The sequence below is a fragment of the Nilaparvata lugens genome, chromosome 11, assembly GCF_014356525.2.
Source record: "Nilaparvata lugens isolate BPH chromosome 11, ASM1435652v1, whole genome shotgun sequence".
NCBI lineage: Eukaryota > Metazoa > Arthropoda > Insecta > Hemiptera > Delphacidae > Nilaparvata > Nilaparvata lugens.
Genome location: NC_052514.1, coordinates 32,290,975 through 32,308,716, shown reverse-complemented (window position 1 = coordinate 32,308,716; position 17,742 = coordinate 32,290,975). Strand labels below are relative to the sequence as shown.

The window sequence follows — 17,742 nt, the reverse complement described above, 5'->3', positions numbered from 1 at the left end:
AAACAAGACCGATTCACAGTAGCCACGTAACAATTGAAGCTGAGTTGTACTGAATATTACATTACCTGATTCAGTGTCAATGTAAGCATTGTGAACTGGTATTCAAGAGTCGAACAATGAAAAGCGGATCTGAGTCATCACTTCAAGAGCTGAGCCACATGAAGCGTTTTTGCAGGCGCCAACCCAATCAGCCAATCGGAGAGCTTCCTGCCCTGCCGACTCTAGAAATGCTGTCTGAATACGCCTGATAAAACGTTTCATGTGGCTTGGCCCTTATATTCACACAAGCGCAAACTTTATGTTACTGTTCTCTTCTTTTTATGGAACCGTATAGTTGGGACCTTATGAGGATCAACGAACCAGTAGAAATGAAACAACCAGTTATACTACTATTGCTATACTTTAATTACATTCAGGCGCATCACCAAACTTATAATTCTTGTATACGTTCAAGAACATGGGCCGACAGTCCATTTTGATGTTGAGCTTGGAGCAGAGGAGGAAGACGCCCGACAGCTTCCGGTGCAGCGAGTAGATCTCCTCGGGCGGGGGGCACAGGCGGTGTGTCAGGATGGTCGGCACCAGGCGCTGGATGCGCTTCGTGGTGTCCTGGTGGCCGAAGTCGAATTCGCCCACGTGGCTACTGAACACCTCGCCCAGAATCATCACTGTGTCCACGTGTGCGTCCTCCATTTGCTGCAACACAGATATCAATGAATGCGTTTTATTTTCGAAACTAAAATCAGAGGTTATGAATATTTTGAATAAACATAATCACACAGAAAATATAGTATAAGACGTTTACGTTCCAAATTTTACTGTTAACTTAACTGAAGCCGATGATAGTTCTAGCAGTTATTTTCGTGAAGCTATGTGACGCTGGTAGTCTCTCATACTGTGTCTTTCTTACACTCTCATTCTGCCAGAACAGTGAATAGATACAGTAGTTGACAGTAATCGGCTTGATTTAACAATAAATCGGCTTGAAATTTGGAACAAATAAAGCAACATGGTGCTTTAATTTATTGAGTGATAATTAGATGGATGTCGTTGTTGAGACTTGTTTTATATTTTAAAGATAGAATGTTCATTAACTGAATCTAAATAGTCTGAATAGATAATCTCCCACAACGAAACGCATAAAAAAGATCACCTCTTGTATTAGTGAATAAAGATTTTCAAAAGAAGAATTTAATAATGAAATTCATGGGAATAAAATACAGAATTTTGAACTAATGGTGAATTTAGTGCACTGTTTCAATATGACACTAATCATTCATGTTTTTTTTTACATTGAAGCATATTTTATAATGTATAAAATGTATCAAAGCTAAAATTATTGATGATGAATTGAAATGTGAATTTTATGGAGATGGTTATCAAACCTCAAATATGCACAAGCTCATCATTGAAATGGTTCTTCTACCTTCTGACTGTAGATATTATACGAAAGATTGAAAATGAGTCACTTTTTATGCAATACCTTTGTTTCATAACCGGTTAGGAATCCCATCTGCTTGGATAACTCGAGTACTTTATCTCTGTCGCTATCGGCCGCTGCCTTTATCACACAAATGTACTGGTCCATGAATTTCTTCTCATAAGCACGAGAGGCCCCGAAGTCCAGCAGTATCAGCTGCAATTCGAAAAATTAATAGAACATATATGAAACTGTATAACAATATACAATACAAACTTTTAAAAGGTCGTTTTCAACCTAATATTCATCTGTTGATTTGAAACGATGCCATTTCAAGCATGGTATGTAAAGTAGATTAAGTACCTTGATTTCAATAACATTAGGCTACGGTACTATATTGAGAGACTATTTTATTATCTTTCATTTATTTTCTTATTCTATTTATTTTCTGCTTTTGGAATTATTTCCAACCGATGATTGCTCATATTTCAGGTATCTGGATTACTAGATATTTCACTTGCAGAATTCTGGCAACTTTCTATGTCACTGAGATCCATTTGATCTGTTTCTTGGGTTGACACTACTCCATTGAAACTCATTAGAGTCAGTCTTCAAATATTAATATTTATGATTCCTTAATATAAATACAAGTTTAATTTGGAAACCAAGCTGAAATTTCACAATCAATTAAATGGTTTTAGCAACAGCTAATTTGGATCAATTTATTTTGAGATCCTACTTCATTAGCATTCACTTCACACTCCGTATTTCTGTTGTAACTTATTTCTTTGAGAAATAAAATTCCATTAATTAATACTAATATACATTGACTAACCAACTTATGAGACAATTGAAAAGTTGATGGAATTATAATATCCTACTGCAATTGGATTAATTTATAATAAATAAGTTACCTGTTTAGTTTCCGGGTTGTAGAAGAAGTTTGACCAATTGGGATCGGTTTGCATGAATCTGAATTCGAACAGTTCGCGCAAACACAACTGCATGATTAGAGAGCACACTGTCAATCTCGATTCGTAATCCAGGTCTTGGCATTTGTCAACAGGAATACCCTCGATCAATTCACTCGTGAATACTTGCTTTGTGCACAGATTATCTGAAAAATGATGATAATTCAAATTGAAAGACATTTTAAAATATTTAATTCAAGTCCTAACAATTGTGCGAAAACCATGCTGATTCTGAAACATTGGCAGGTTTGGAGATACATTAAGAAATATTCACTTGTCCAGTCTTTTATTATAGGCCTAATATATTCTTTGATATAAAATTTAATTCGAAGAAATGAATGGAAATTATCAACATTGCTAAAACGATTGCAGGATCTTATATTTATTTAATTCAATATTTATTTATTTATAATTTTTACAAAAAAGCACTGTTCGGGAGAGAAAAACTAAGATCTATTTTGTAATTCCCTATTTCAGTTGATTTAATTTCATATAACTCATCTCTTAACCAACTTTTCGCCTTTTTCATGATATAATATGCTTATTTTAAACTCACTCAACGTGAGTTAATAAAACAATATAAAAAATCTTGAAGCACCCTTTATTTTAAAAAACCTTTAAAATAGTTTAACAACTAGTTTCGGTGATCACCATGTTCGCATTCAACATCACCGAAACTAGTTGTTAAACTATTTTAAAGTTTTTTAAAAATAAAGGGTGCTTTAAGATTTTTTATATTGTTTTATTAATTTAAAAAGTAGCCCATGTCAATGAAGTGTTTTTTCAACTTGAGTTATATTAATTACAAAAATACAGGCTAATCATTTCATTAACGATCTACATCTTAAATCACAAAAATTATATACAATCAATTATGTAGCATATGATAACAATGAAAATAGATTTGACAGAAACTGCTTACCAATAACTTTGGGCACATAATACTGAGGGTACGGACGCAATAGCTCTTTGAATTTGTATGTGCACTCAGCTTCTCTCTTGTAATCCACCTCCCACGATAATTCACGCTTAGCCACTTCAACTATGTTGTCTATGAAAAGCCCTGCAATGAAAATTGAAAGTGAACATTAGTGTACATTTTTATTGAAAAGTATATTAATAATGGTTATTAACATTTAATATTCTGGTTTATAGTATTTGACAACAGGATAAGAGGATCTTATCTATAAAAACAATTAGGGGAAGGCAACAGGTTTGTTCAGATGAATTGGGAAAAGAAAGATCTGACAGAATGAAAAGGTACTGGGAAGAAAGGAAGAGATTGAAGCGAATAAACGAAGAAAGAGGGCTAACCAGAGACTACAGTGATCCTATGTGGTCATAACATTGAAAAAAAATTAACAACAGGATCCATTATTGAGTCGAGGGTGGCTAAACGGGACGGGGATCAACTTTCAGAATATAAATGTCAAATTTATTTTGAAATCATTATCCTATCTAACAAAGTGATGGAATTCTATAGAAGACAGGTATTGATACCAGGGACCTGAATATCATAGGTAGTTTGTACTGGGATCAGTCCGCAACAATGAGAGACGGCAGTGAAACAACTGATGCCGTCTAAATAATGCGAGGAGTGAGGCAGGGATGTGTGCTCTCTCACTCTCTCTCTCTCTCGAAGAAGGCATCTCGATCAATTCACTCGTGAATACTTGCTTTGTGCACAGATTATCTGAAAAATGATAATAATTCAAATTGAAATAAATTTTTAAAAATATTTAATTTAAACCTTGACAATTGTGCAAAAACCATGCTGATTCTGAAACATTGGCAGGTTTGGAGATACATTAAGAAATATTCACTTGTCCAGTCTTTTATTATACGGTAGGCCTAATATATTCTTTGATATTAAATTTAATTCAAAGAAGTGAATGGAGATTATCAACATTTCTAAAACGATTGCAGGATCTATTTTGTAATTCCCTATTTCAGTTGATTTAATTTCATATAATTCATCTCTTAACCAACGTTTCGCCTTTTTCATGATATCTGCTCATTTTAAAATACTCAACGTGAGTTATATTAATTACAGAAATACAGGCTAATCATTTCATTAACGATCTACATCTTATATCACAAAAATTATACTTTATATATACAATCAATTATGTAGCATATGATAACAATGGAAATAGAGTTGATAGAGACTGCTTACCAATAACTTTGGGCACATAATACTGGGGATACGGGCGCAATAACTCTTTGAATTTGTACGTGCACTCAGCTTCTCTTTTGTAGTCCACCTCCCACGATAATTCACGCTTCGCCACTTCAACTATGTTGTCTATGAAAAGCCCTGCAATGAAAATTAAAAGTGAATATTACAGTACATTTTTATTGAAAATTATATTAATAATGATGGTTATTAACATTTAATATTCTGGTTTATAGTATTTAACAACAGGATCCAGGATTGAGTTGAGGGTGGCTAAACGGGACGGGGATCAACTTTGAGAATATAAATGTCAAATTTATTTTAAAATCATCCTATCTGACAAAATGTTGGAAATAATAAAGAAGACGGGTATTGATACCAAACAACTGAGGCCGTCTAAATAATGCGAGGAGTGAGGCAGGGATGTGTGCTCTCTCTCTCTCTCTCAGAAGAAGAAGAAGAAGAAGAAGAACTGGGATACAACTCAGAAATCAAATCACGAATCGCCAAAGCCATAACCACCTTTAACAAAATGAGCAAACTCTTCAGAAGCCATGATCTTACTCTTGAAACAGAAATGGGATTTCTTAGATGTTACATCTTTTCTGTTTTCTTGTATGGAACAGAATCTTGGACACTCAATGAAAACATATCCAAGAGAATAGAAGCTTTTGAAATGCAACTTTATCGAAAAATGCTAAGGATATTATAGAATGAACATGTCGCTAATGAATAGGTACTAAGAAAAATGAATAAACAGAAATAAATTATAAACACTATCAAGATCCGAAAACTGCAATATCTGGGACACATCATGAGGAACGGCTCTAGGTACTTTTTACTCCGGACAATTGATAGAATAAGAGGTCCTGGAAGGAGAAGAATATCTTGCATAACCTTAGGAAGTAGACCGGAAAAACATCAGTTGAATTCTTCCGCATGGCTGTGGACGAAATTAGGCTTTCCATGCTGGTTGCCAACATCCGAAACGGACAGGAACCACAAGAAGAAGATCCTATTTAGTGCAGTAAGATATTATTGGAATAAAATATTATTTATAGCACTTTGAAGCATTGGCTGGTGGAAGTGACCACAGCCACCTCTAGTAAATGCCATAATCAGAAAATTGACAACACTGGAAAGTAGTGCTAGGATTAGTCAAAACAACCAGTTTGTCAGCTGCCCTGTTTATATTGCTTGCAATAATGCATAATTGAGTGATAAATAAATGCATCTTCCCCATAATCAATTATTATTGTTCACGATTACTTCAGTGATTATTTGTGTTCTTTTATATCATTTCTTTCATTTTTTCATCTTCTTGTATTTCAAATTGTATAATGTATTGAAAATATTGTATTGTGTGAAATAGGCAAAATAGGTTTCATCCTGTTGTCTCCATTAATAAACATTATTATTTATCTTGAACTATTTCTTGAGACTTTACACTGCTTTCAACTTGGGCTAACTAGTTGACAGCACCACTTAGCAACTTTGCCGTTTATTAGTGGTGGATGTAAAGTGCAGCTATTTGACAACGGCATAAACATTTTTTCTTAAAACTTTTTATCCTGTCTTTTGTCAGTAGCTCTCAAGCAAAGATTAACTACCTATTGGAATCTACATTCTGTAAATATCGTATCAATTGGCAATACTTCTCCAAAATCACAGTCGATACAAGTATGATTAGCTGATTAACTTTCCCTGTACAATATTTCATAGACTTCATTCTTCACATCCAGGTAAAGGTTGCCATGAGATGTATTAACTATTTGGAGGTACGAAGTTCGCCGGGCCAGTTAGTACCTCCAAATAATAGACTTTTGGTAAAATCTACAAAAAAAACCAATCTACTTCAATAAAGTATTCTTTTTAAAGCCAGCTGTCTTGTGAATTTGTACTAACTCCACTAAATTTTGCATAATCATATTATTCAAACAGATGTCATAAAATATCTCATGATTAGCAAACAAAAACATAGCCTCTACACATCCTAATCAATTTGGACTTTTATTCAACAAAATTCTAGTAGTATTTTTACAATGGCATTAACAATTCTTAAATAAACTCAACAATTTTTCTTCAATTTCAATCCACCAAAATCCTAGTGACATCAAAATGGCAACAGCAATTTACAGGACATTGATCAAGATTGCAGACAAATTTGTGCCACAGACGTTTCAACCTTTATGGAATCATGAAGCTGGACCAAAAACAATATTCTTCTGGGCCCCCGCTTTTAAGTGGGGTCTGGTAATTGCGGGAATTGGCGATATTTACAGTCGGCCCATTGAAAAACTAAGTATTCCTCAGAGTTCTTCTCTAGCTGTTACCGGACTCATTTGGTCCCGTTACTCGATGGTTATTATTCCGAAAAACTATTCACTTTTGAGTGTCAATGCTTTTGTGGCGTTGATAAACACTATACAGCTTGGTAGAGCGTTTATGTATCAGAATTCTTTACAGAAGTCTCAGAAGTAAACATGGAAGCGGATTTGTTAGAGTGAATGCTGTTGTGTTGACTGTTCAGTGTTGATTATTTTCTGGCATTGATGAACTGTTTCAACTCGATGGACCTGTCAAGTACTAGAATATTTTGAATGTTATGTACTTGAAACTATAGTAAACAAATGTTTGTTGAAAGCACCGCGAAAGAATTTAATAACTTTTTGACAATGAGCACTTCATCATCCATGTTCATGATTCCAACATTTGTATTCACATACACATTTTAATGTGTCCTTGAATCACAATCTGTAAACTTCAGTTATCAATAAAATATGATGGTTGAAAAAATGTTAATATTGTATAACAAGAAGTTGTTCGTCATTATTCTTCTTCATCTTCAACTTGAAAAAGTTAACCAAAGAGTTTGCTTTAACTTGTACTAGTTTGTGACAACTTCAGTACGGTATTTCATTAGCTTGTACGACTTCTAAGTTGGTTGTGAATGATACTTCAATGAGGAGAGGGAACAAACTAAATATTTTGATATTTCTTTTTTTTACTGTGTATTTGTTAGCTACCAGCATGAATTTTCTATAACGGATGATGATCACATGAGCTTTTGCTTGTGCGAGTGTAATGAAAAGTGTGAGGGTGATTTGATGAGCTAATCAAACATCCATGCCTACCGGCGGGATTTGAACCCACAACCAATAGTGCTAGCTGACTGAAGGTGCAACGTCTTAAGCAGGAATCGCACACAAAATGAAAGTGAAGAGTAAAATCATGATTCTCACAAGTTCCAATTCGGCTATTATCATTCAGCCCGACCGACCGAACTTATGGGAATTATAATTATGTTCATTGTCATTTTTGTGTGCGTATCCAGCTTGAGTTGTCTCGGCTATACTGGTCGTCTTACTTTATTGGTGGCGATCCTGAAAAGCTCGGTTGACAACTTGAGTCAAGTTAGTTGAGTAATAAAAGACTTATCCTATACTATTAAACGAGCAGTTTCTGTTTATATGTTTATATATCTGTATTTGACCGGATCTCGAAGACGGCTCTAACGATTCTCACGAAATTTGAAACAAAGTAGGTTTATGATATTAAAATTCGATTGCACTAGGTCTCAACCCTGGGATAACTTGCTGAAGGACATTAAAAGGATAAATACGTCCTTGGAAAAACAACTGGAAATTTTGTCGTTTGTCGATCCATACATTACCGTAATGGAAGTGAGTAACAAGTGCAGCATGTGTGGGATTATTCAGCTGATCTCACGAGAAGAAAAATTCGGCAAGAAAAAACGTATTTTCGTTTATTTCTCTTTTTTTAGAAAACATGTTTACTTCAGAAAGTCCAAAAAAGTAGCAAGATGCTGTTAGTATAGAATAGTACTTAGTATATTATCAAAAATTGTAGCAAACATAGTATCATTCTAAATCGAATTCATAGTATATCTATTTGTAATTGATGATTTGATTGTTTTTTGAAGTGTGAATAAACTGTTATTTTGATGAGTGATAGTAGCATAACCTAGATTTTGATTTGGACTGTAGCATAAATTTGAAAAGGACAGTTTTGGGCATAAGCCTGATTTGCCTCCTCATATAACTGTGAAAATAATTGTACGACTGAGAAAATGAATAATTAAATATAAACTATTAATTCAATCTTTCGTTACAAATTTTCTATGCTTTTACACTCCAGAGCGAAGCTCGGTCCCCCGATATTGAAAAGATAAATTGAAAAACAACTCAATATCTTGATCCATCCCAGCTCAGACTATTCGGCAGGGCAGGATGCTCTCCGATTGGCTGATTGGGTGTGGGAATCTGTCTGAAAACCCCTGAAAAAACTATTTGTGTGGCTAGGCCCTAAGATACAGATTCATCAGCTTATGAACAGCGAATTGTGCGTTTTTATGATCTCATTAGATGCACATCCTTGCAAGTGAACGTGAGATCATGCATGACCAAGCGCACAGATGAGGAACAAAATCTGGAAAGAGCCATAGAAAAGCAAGTTGTGACTTGCCTTTAGCTGCTCACACAGAACGCCACCAGCAAGTGCGTGCGTTTAGTATGTGTGTTCCCATGGCTTTTTCCAGATTTTGTTTCCCAACTTCGCGCTTGGTAGTGCATGACCACGTGTGCACTTGCTCATTTGTGCATCCAATGTGATTACACCTCAAGTTTGTAAGCACCTATAGACAAAACAAGCTGAACTATGAGTTCACTGACCTTCGGGAAAGACCTTCCAGACCTTGAGTAGCGACACGAGGTTTTCGATGTCGGACTCAATGCTCTCCGCGACTCCCGGGTACTGGATCTTGACGGCGACCTCGGTTCCATCATGCAACACACCCGGGTGTACCTGGCCGATAGACGCCGCCGCGAATGGCTTCATCTCGAACGACGCGAACCGCGAACGCCAGTCGTCGCCGAACTCAGATTTCATCACTTTCTGCCAAACAAACATTCACAATCATCTCATTGTCAGCAGATAATAAAATGTTATCTACAATCATTTAAAAATATTCACACAAAATTAAAAATAATAAATACACCTTAGTACTTCAAATAAGCTCATAAGAGTAAAAGCTCAATAGAAAATCGGTTTGGTATTTGTGGATGACTTATTTCTGTACCTCAGAGCTAGAGGAGCGTAAATCCATTTTTTTTGACAAAATAATGTCTTTAGTGGGTCTTGTTAAGTTTTTCAAACACTACAGATTCTCCTCTTCATCCTTCATTCCTTTTATACGTTCTACCTGCCTATTACATGGGAAACCATAGTTGGCTAGATATTTTTCCTCCTTTCTTTCTTTTCAGCACACCCCACCATCAAGCCTTTGTATCTTATTTGAAATTTATTTTTGATTGTGATTTTTTGTGTTTTGATTCATTTTATATACATTGTATTGTGTTGATTTGAATAAAACTATTGATTGATTGAAATGATAACGTAAGTCCTCTGCAGTTGATTGTTTTGGAGATAGCCAGAGCTGGAAGATAGTAAGTCCAGTAAGCATTAAAACTGAAACAACGTGAGTCCAATAATTCACTAAGAAGTGTAATGCTGATTCGACTTACGCTCTTTTCGCCCCGGCTGGGAGTGTAATACTTTTTGGGTTCTCCTGTAAAATCATCCCTTTGAGACTTACGTCCCTCTAACTCTGAGGTACATATTTTATAATTTTGGTTGAGTGTGTGTGTGTAACCAATTTTTAGATATTTTGAAATTGATGCATAATATAATTAATTGTGGCTATTTAAAAATATTAGCCATCTCTTAGCAAGTTCAAGTTCAAATACTCACTTCTACTTGCCAGGGAGGCATGAAATCAGCTGATTGTCTCACTCGATCGAATGCCTTCTGAAGCTGAGGACTGATAACGCTGTTATCCTGTATGCTAAGTATCTGGCCTATTTTCAATGCAGCTCCTGCAACATTATTTTCATAATAGTTGAAAAGTAATACTTTTTAATAAAAAAATATATAAAATTGAAAATAAGAATTTGAAATCGAAAAATAATAGTTTTGATCAAAAAGGAAAACTACAATCTATATACTGTAATTATATAAAAGCGAAATGGCACTCACTCACTCACTCGCAGAACTAAAAATCTACCTGACCAAAAACGTTCAAATTTGGTAGGTATGTTCAGTTGGCCCTTTAGAGGCGTACTAAGAACGGATTTGGAAAAATCAATCAATCAATCAATCAATCAATCAATTAAGAATTTGAAATAACGCCAATGATACGTCCAAAATCTGCGTTTTTGCGCTTTCTCAGCTTTATCGAGAACAAATGAACATAAACTGTTCAAATTTAGTACAGAAGCTCAGCTGGGGTGTAATAATGTTGTATTAGAAGGAATTTGAAATAACGCCAAAGATACGCCTAAAATTAGCGGTTTTTTGCGTTTTCTCAGTTATTTCATCAAGTAATAGACTGAAAATGTTCAAGTTGCACTAAATAATTGAAATTAATCGGTGATTGAATCGAGCGAGGAAGTACTTTGACTTTCTGATGGAATGAAGCATGCTCAAATGAAAAATGCATGCGAGCGAAGCGAGCCCTCTGATCTCATTTTTGGACGATCCAGTCGGGGGTCCTGGCATGACGGATATGGCGAGCGAAGCAAGCCTGACGGCTAGTACAGTGGTATTATTGAAAATGAACACTGTATTGAAATTGACAAAGAGTGACAATATTGTAACAGGATAGCTTGAATTTGGAAATTATTTTTCAAATACTTGCTGAAAGTCAGTAGAGATTGGAGATTGACTAGGAGGAGTCAAGGAGGCCTTGGTGTAGTAGATATCAATATTGAGTTGAAACAATTTTATATTTTCAAACCCACTGATTTATTAAAATAAATTGAGACATTAGTTTCGGTTGTTACACCATTATCAATCATTAGTAAACTCGTCTGATAACAACCTAACAACGTCCTGCAAACTTTACTCACCCTTAGTCGCCTTAGGCCCAATAACTATGCTTCTATGACGCTCTTCGAAACGCCATTATCAATCTCTAGTAAACTCCTGATAATTCACTTCAATTTATTCCCACATAAAATTTACAAGACGTGTACAAGATACGTTAGTTACGATAAAATAATATAAAGGTGAATCACATTACTGTATTTTTTACATTGTAACAGTACTGAAAAGTAGACACCCCAAGAAGACTAGTCCTCTGTGAAAGGGGGAGAGGAGAGTTCCTAGAAAAATAGAATAGAATAGAATAGCTGCCTTTATTTTTACCTAGGAGGGCGGAGTTAGGGCGCAGATAGTGATGAAATGAAAGGAAATAGAGAGTAGAATAGTAAAAAAGCAAAATAATAGATATAGTGTTAACATAGATACTAGATTGATACCGAGTGCAACCTACAGACTAAAATACTATAGACTTACACATCCGTATAGTACGCTTCTCGTGCCTCCGTGACTTTAAAACGGCACATTGACAAGGTATGGTTCGCTGGGTAATATTCACGGCTTTGCAAAAACATCAGCCTTCAGAGACCCTAGATCCCTAGATGGAGGAAGCTCCCTACATGAATAAGAGAGTTGCAACGTATCACCAACAATGGAAAGAGCATGTTGAACGAATGTCAGCTGATAGGCTACGTTGTGCTAAAAGTACGTAGCTCCAAATGCTCCTTGTGTATCTTTTCGGGTGCAACACGATGCTTTTGGGAAGATACAAAAGAGCATCCGTTGCTTATGGAAAGATACATTTTCAAAAATGTTCTGTTTTTGAACGGGTAGTATTGTAGTCTAGTGGCCCTTCGCCGATAGGCAAAGCTACCGGACCCGGACTGTAATTTTTTGTCACTATTTGTTGGAGAGCAACCGAAATGGTGTTGTAACCGGAACTACTATCTAAATTTGTTTTAATAAATCAGTGGTTTTATCAATATCATAGAGAAACAATAGCATAAGTAGATATCCCATGGTATAGGGCGTTTATGTCGCAACTTTTACTGTTATCTCAAGCTGATAGTCCACGTAGTTCTTTCCCGTGAAGTTTTATGACGCTGGTAGTCTCTCATATTGTGCCGTTCATACAATCTTACCCGGTTAAAACAGTAAAAATCTACAATAATCGTCAGTAATCGGCTTGAGATAACAGTAAGAGTTGCGACATAAACGCCCTATACCATGGGATATCTACTTAGGCTATTGTTTCTCTATGTCAATATCAAGTGGTTTGCATAAAATATTCACTTACCTCGCACTTCGCACAGAGTTTTGACAATGCGTTCAGCGTTGGCCGGAGTGAGAAAGAGACTGTCGAGGGTTGTGTCATCACTCTGCGCCTTTTTGATGCCGAGACTCCTCATGGTGAACTCAGACAGTGTGCCGACACTCAGTCCTGCTGCCAGGCTGCCAAATGAGAACAGTCTACCGAGCCGCGACGAAGGTACTGTGCGCTGTTTGGCTGTCGCGCTTAGCTGAAACAAAAGGTATCGTTATATTATTCAAAAAATACTCTATTTTGAATGATTTAAAATTCAACTTCAAATTCAATCAATCTATTTGCCTTGAAATTACAATAACTGAATAAAAACACTTTTTGTGTAGTTGAGATTGTGGTAATTATTCATATTAAATAAAAAGACTAAAATGATAATTTCTTAGTCTTTTTATTTAATATAAAATACAATTCTGGTAAAAAAATCATTATATCCAAATATATACACAATTTTTTATAGTTTATAGACTAAGGGTCTGAGACCTGATTCTGTAAAAAACTAGGTTTCAAAGTCAAGCATCGAAGGAAAACCAAACAAATGAATGAATTATATTCAAATCGTAATTGAGTTTTAATAAATTTCGAAGCAATAATTTCATTTTAATGTAAAATTACTCTATTCCTCACTTTGATGTTTTTATGTTTGGAGAAGACCAAAGGGACTTGGCAGCATTAAAGGTGAGAGGATACCAATCCAAGACTACTGATAGGGATGATGGAGGAGAGTGGTAGAGAATGCCAAAGCTCTCCCCGGGTTGTAGAGCAGGAAAGAGAAAGAGAGAGAAATATGGAGAAGACGAATTGTGGAATTTCTTTAGTAACATAAAATCTTGTTATTATTCATCAGGTCTTTTGAAAGAAAAAGGCCTTTTAGTCTACCCATTTTTTTTAGATAAAATGAAATTATCCTTCATTAGGTGGAATTATTCTCACATTCAATATGCTATTGTTTATTCAGTTGCATCATTTTTTTTAGGTGGAGGAGTTAAAAAGGAAAACACATCACGATTGAATTGGATTATGTCACATTAAACGTTTGTTTTCCAGAATGATTTTTACGGTAATTGAAGATTTGACGCCTAGTGATAGTGAGATCGGACTCCCCTCTTTACAACTGATAAAATCAAAAATCGAAATTGAATTGAATGTTACTATAAAAAAATATTTACCAGGACCAGGAATCAAAGTATTAGGCAATTGCTGTTCATATCTGGTGACTTGACCACCAGTAAAGCTCTAAGCATTTCTGAATACATTAACAATTAACTAATTAGAAAATTAATTAGGTTTTCATCAACCTACAGAACTGAGATTACTTGATTTATTCGAATATAATGATTTTTTGGATGATATAATTTGACTTGATATTTTTTAATATGTCTAGACAATAAATGGAAACACAAATAGCAAAATTTTGATCTAGGAAGCTAATTTTTAGAAATAAGTGAAATACACGTATATTGGAAAACTTACAGTTGGTTTCTTCTTGGGCGCTTTTCTAGCCACAGGCATTTGACGAGGTTCTGTTGCTGTCTTACTGATGGCCTCTGGCATTTCTCTCCTTATTACACTTTCAATCGACATTTTCGGGACAGCCTCACTCGTTTTAGTCTCATCTTTCGCCTCATCTTTTTTCTCGACTTTCGGCACATCAACCGTATCCACAACAGGTTTCGGTGTATCTAGATTCAACTTTTTCACAACATTGAAATGCTTTTTGGACTCCAAAGACAACTGTCTCACTTCATCATCCACAAATTCGGTGCTTATTTCACCTACATTTATTTTTGGTTTGGGTGCGTAAAATTTCTGTGTTCTTCTTCCATTATCGGTTCTAGAGTCTCTACTTTCTATTGTTGCAATTTTATTGTCTGATTGTGCGTTATCTTTACTCTTATCGGACGAAGGTAGTTTGAATAAGTTTTCCAGATCTTCGTAGATTGTCTCCCTCTCAAAATGGAATTCTTCCACGGGAAGGTTGTCCCAAGTTGAACCTGCAATAGGAAAGTAGTTCATAAATCTAGTGTTCTCAAATTATTGAGTGAAACAAGAATTCATTTGTGGTACCTAGTTATTCTGGTATCTGGTTGTGACTGACTTGCTTGATGTAGATATCATTGTAAACCGCTTTCAGATAAATTTTACCTGAAAGACCTTCCTCTTCACCAATACCAGCAAGGCCGGATAGGTTGCGTAAAGAGTTATAATTTATTACTTTTCAGATTATAGCTAGATAGGTGAACTCACAGAGAATACCCGAATAGTGTTGTGTTGCCTGATGCAAATGAATGATAATCTGCACAAGGAGAATAGAAATCAACAAATACAAAAAACAAAGCAATGATACTGACTTGAAGGCTCCACATAGCGGGTTGAGCAATTCCTACCTATAAGAGTTATCCTTCATCAGCTAAAAGTATCTTCAACATGTTACAGGGAGCAATGAGGAGTGCACCGCATGAGGAACTATTCTGTGCAGAAGAGGAGAGACAGTCAAGTCACTTTATCAATTGAGGTTGTAAAGTTGAGGATTAGGCCACTCGATATCAAGAATGAGGTTTTTTTAGGGTAAGTGGCCATTCAAGAAACAAGCCAAACAGGTTTTTTACAATGTGGTTCCCGCAAGCCTTCACTTACTTACATTCGATGGCTTCACCACGGTCAGGGAATTGGCCTTTTTTCTGTCGATCTCCTAATCAGCGACAATAGTCGAATAGACAGGTTGGCAGTGGGGGCAACTTGCACCACTATTCCTTAAGGTAAGGAGTGTTGATTCAAAATCTTCAAAACCGATAAATCGTGAAGTATCATGTGACTAAATAAGACCTCTTAAGCCGGGCACACACTTGCCATGTAACAATCCGATCCTACTCATGTCCGATTTTTCAGTTGTGGTGGGGAGGAAAGGTGGTGCGGTACTGGTACTTTAGCATCTATTTTTTCCAATATGATGCACAAATGACTCTCGGATTTGTTAAATTTCTGGAAGAATGATGATGACTGATAAATTAACGACAGAGAAATAAGAGTTCTATGTGTGCTTTAAACCAACAGGAAGTAACATTGAAGCTAAATTGATTGAAACCAGTATTTTACCGATAGAGAATCAAAATATATAAGTAAAGAATCAAAAATTATTGTTGCTATTCTTTAATATTAAAATAATTTGAACACAGAGGAATTGGTCATAAGACGGACAGGTGAGGCTTGCCACATTCTTGACCGTTGTCTATTCCACTGTCATACAGTCGTCGGCCTTTCGAATCGGAGAGCAATTGGAAAGCTGCATGACAGATGTGTCCTTGGCTTTATGTTGGATTGAACCAAAAGCGAGATTGATTCTCTTAAAAGTGCATGGCAATGTTGCTGATTTAAGATAGTCAATCGAGGTTGGCACAACCCAGCATTAATATTTTGAAGTGAGTATTTACCTTGAGCAAACCTAGTGTAGCCACGCACCCCTTCTACCACCATTGCTCCTCTTTGCAACGTTTCTGATAAGACTGCATCAAGCTGTAAAAAATTAGGAAATTAAAAACATAAAGTCCACAAATGATAAAGGAAACTGTATGTTAACATTACTTATGGTACCTATTTGAGGATGATCTTGTTGAGAAAAAAAATTATAATAATGTTTATGAGAGCATTAATACAACAGTGCGGTACTGGTACTTAGCATCTATTTTATCCAATATGATGCACACCTGAGTCTTGGATTTGTTAAGTTTCTGGAATAATAATAATAATAATATCGAGTGACCTGGCTGGCTCAGGTCTGGTGTCAGAGTTTTCAGGTCGCAACTGATCAATTTCAGGGCCGCTGACATGACCTAACGACTGCTTTTTAGGCAGCCGGGACCGACGGCTTAACGTGTCCATCCGAAACACGGGAGTGGCCCGAGATAAATATCTTGGCCCGGGCCGGGATTTGAACCCGGGCCTCTGAATCATAAAGCCAGCATCTGATCCACTCGACTACGGCCACTCCTAATATTTTAATAATTATAATATTAATAGTTTCTGAAAGAATTATGGTGACAGATAAATGAGAGTTTAATGTGTGCTCTAAACTAACAGGGTTGGTGAATTGAAGCTTAATTGATTGAAACCAGTATTTACCAATAGAGAAACAAATTACTTATCAAAATATATAAGTAAAGAATAATAAATTATTGTTGCTATTCTTTAATATTAAAATAATTAGAACACAGAGAAATTTATGGTATAAGGAATAAAGTAGATAATATTATGTTACTTAATGTCAACTACTGACCTTGACATTCTTTGAATTAGCCAAAATGCTATCCACCGATGATTTGATAATTGATGGATTGATTGAGCTGTTTCTTATCACCTGTCCGATCTGTTTCTCTTCTTCCTTTATCAATGCAGTCAGAACTAGTTGTGCGCCTCTCAAAACACCCGCCAAATCAGCGGGCCAATTCTTGCTCATGATTAGGATATTTTCTTCACTCGTTTTATTTGAAAATTACATTATTATTCTAGAAAAGTGATTGATTGACACTTGTTGAGCTGAGTAGTAATGCCATCATAAAGTAGATTTATCTGAAAGAGAAGCACAAGAAATTGATATGTTATTACTGCTTTAAAATTAATGGGTCAATAAGAGAACATACAAGACAGTATATTTTTAGTTACTAAGCGTTATGTAATAAGCTTACACAATAATACAAAATTTTACAAAAAAATATGCTATAAAGAATAATTTGTCAAGGTTTTGCAAAAAAATGAAAAGAAAGCATTTATTTTGATTGGAGCATTTGAAAATGACACTGTAAACATTCAAAAGATGATATAAACAAATAAATCAAACTTTTCACCTTGCACAATATAAATAAATAAATATAGGTGATACAAATTTCAATACATGATACAAGATACGGTAGGTCGTAAAGAGGTTATATTCACAACTGATGAGTACCGTGTCGATCAGCTG

The 17,742-nt window shown here is 35.5% G+C and overlaps 2 protein-coding genes across 3 annotated transcripts; one reads left to right on the top strand and one right to left on the bottom strand.

Moving 5' to 3' along the window:
- Positions 1-381: 381 nt before the first annotated feature.
- Positions 382-17,733, bottom strand: LOC111058681 (atypical kinase COQ8B, mitochondrial). 2 transcript variants are annotated; one of them, XM_039438236.1, is made up of 11 exons: positions 17,627-17,733; positions 17,059-17,351; positions 16,217-16,298; positions 14,259-14,779; positions 12,762-12,984; positions 10,337-10,461; positions 9,259-9,481; positions 3,314-3,454; positions 2,335-2,537; positions 1,484-1,636; positions 382-696 (listed from the first exon to the last, which is right to left on the bottom strand). In XM_039438236.1, the coding sequence occupies exons 2-11, from the start codon at positions 17,236-17,238 to the stop codon at positions 403-405; spliced, it is 2,145 nt and encodes a 714-aa protein (XP_039294170.1). In that variant the 5' UTR covers positions 17,239-17,351; positions 17,627-17,733; the 3' UTR covers positions 382-402. The 2 variants fall into 2 exon arrangements, with proteins under 2 accessions (XP_039294170.1, XP_039294171.1); XM_039438237.1 differs by lacking the exon at positions 3,314-3,454 and adding an exon at positions 4,568-4,708 and having other exon boundaries at positions 17,627-17,728.
- LOC111058682 (mitochondrial pyruvate carrier 2-like) lies at positions 6,540-7,379 on the top strand. Its single transcript, XM_039438238.1, has one exon. The coding sequence runs from the start codon at positions 6,686-6,688 to the stop codon at positions 7,046-7,048; it is 363 nt and encodes a 120-aa protein (XP_039294172.1). The 5' UTR covers positions 6,540-6,685; the 3' UTR covers positions 7,049-7,379.
- Positions 17,734-17,742: the final 9 nt, after the last annotated feature.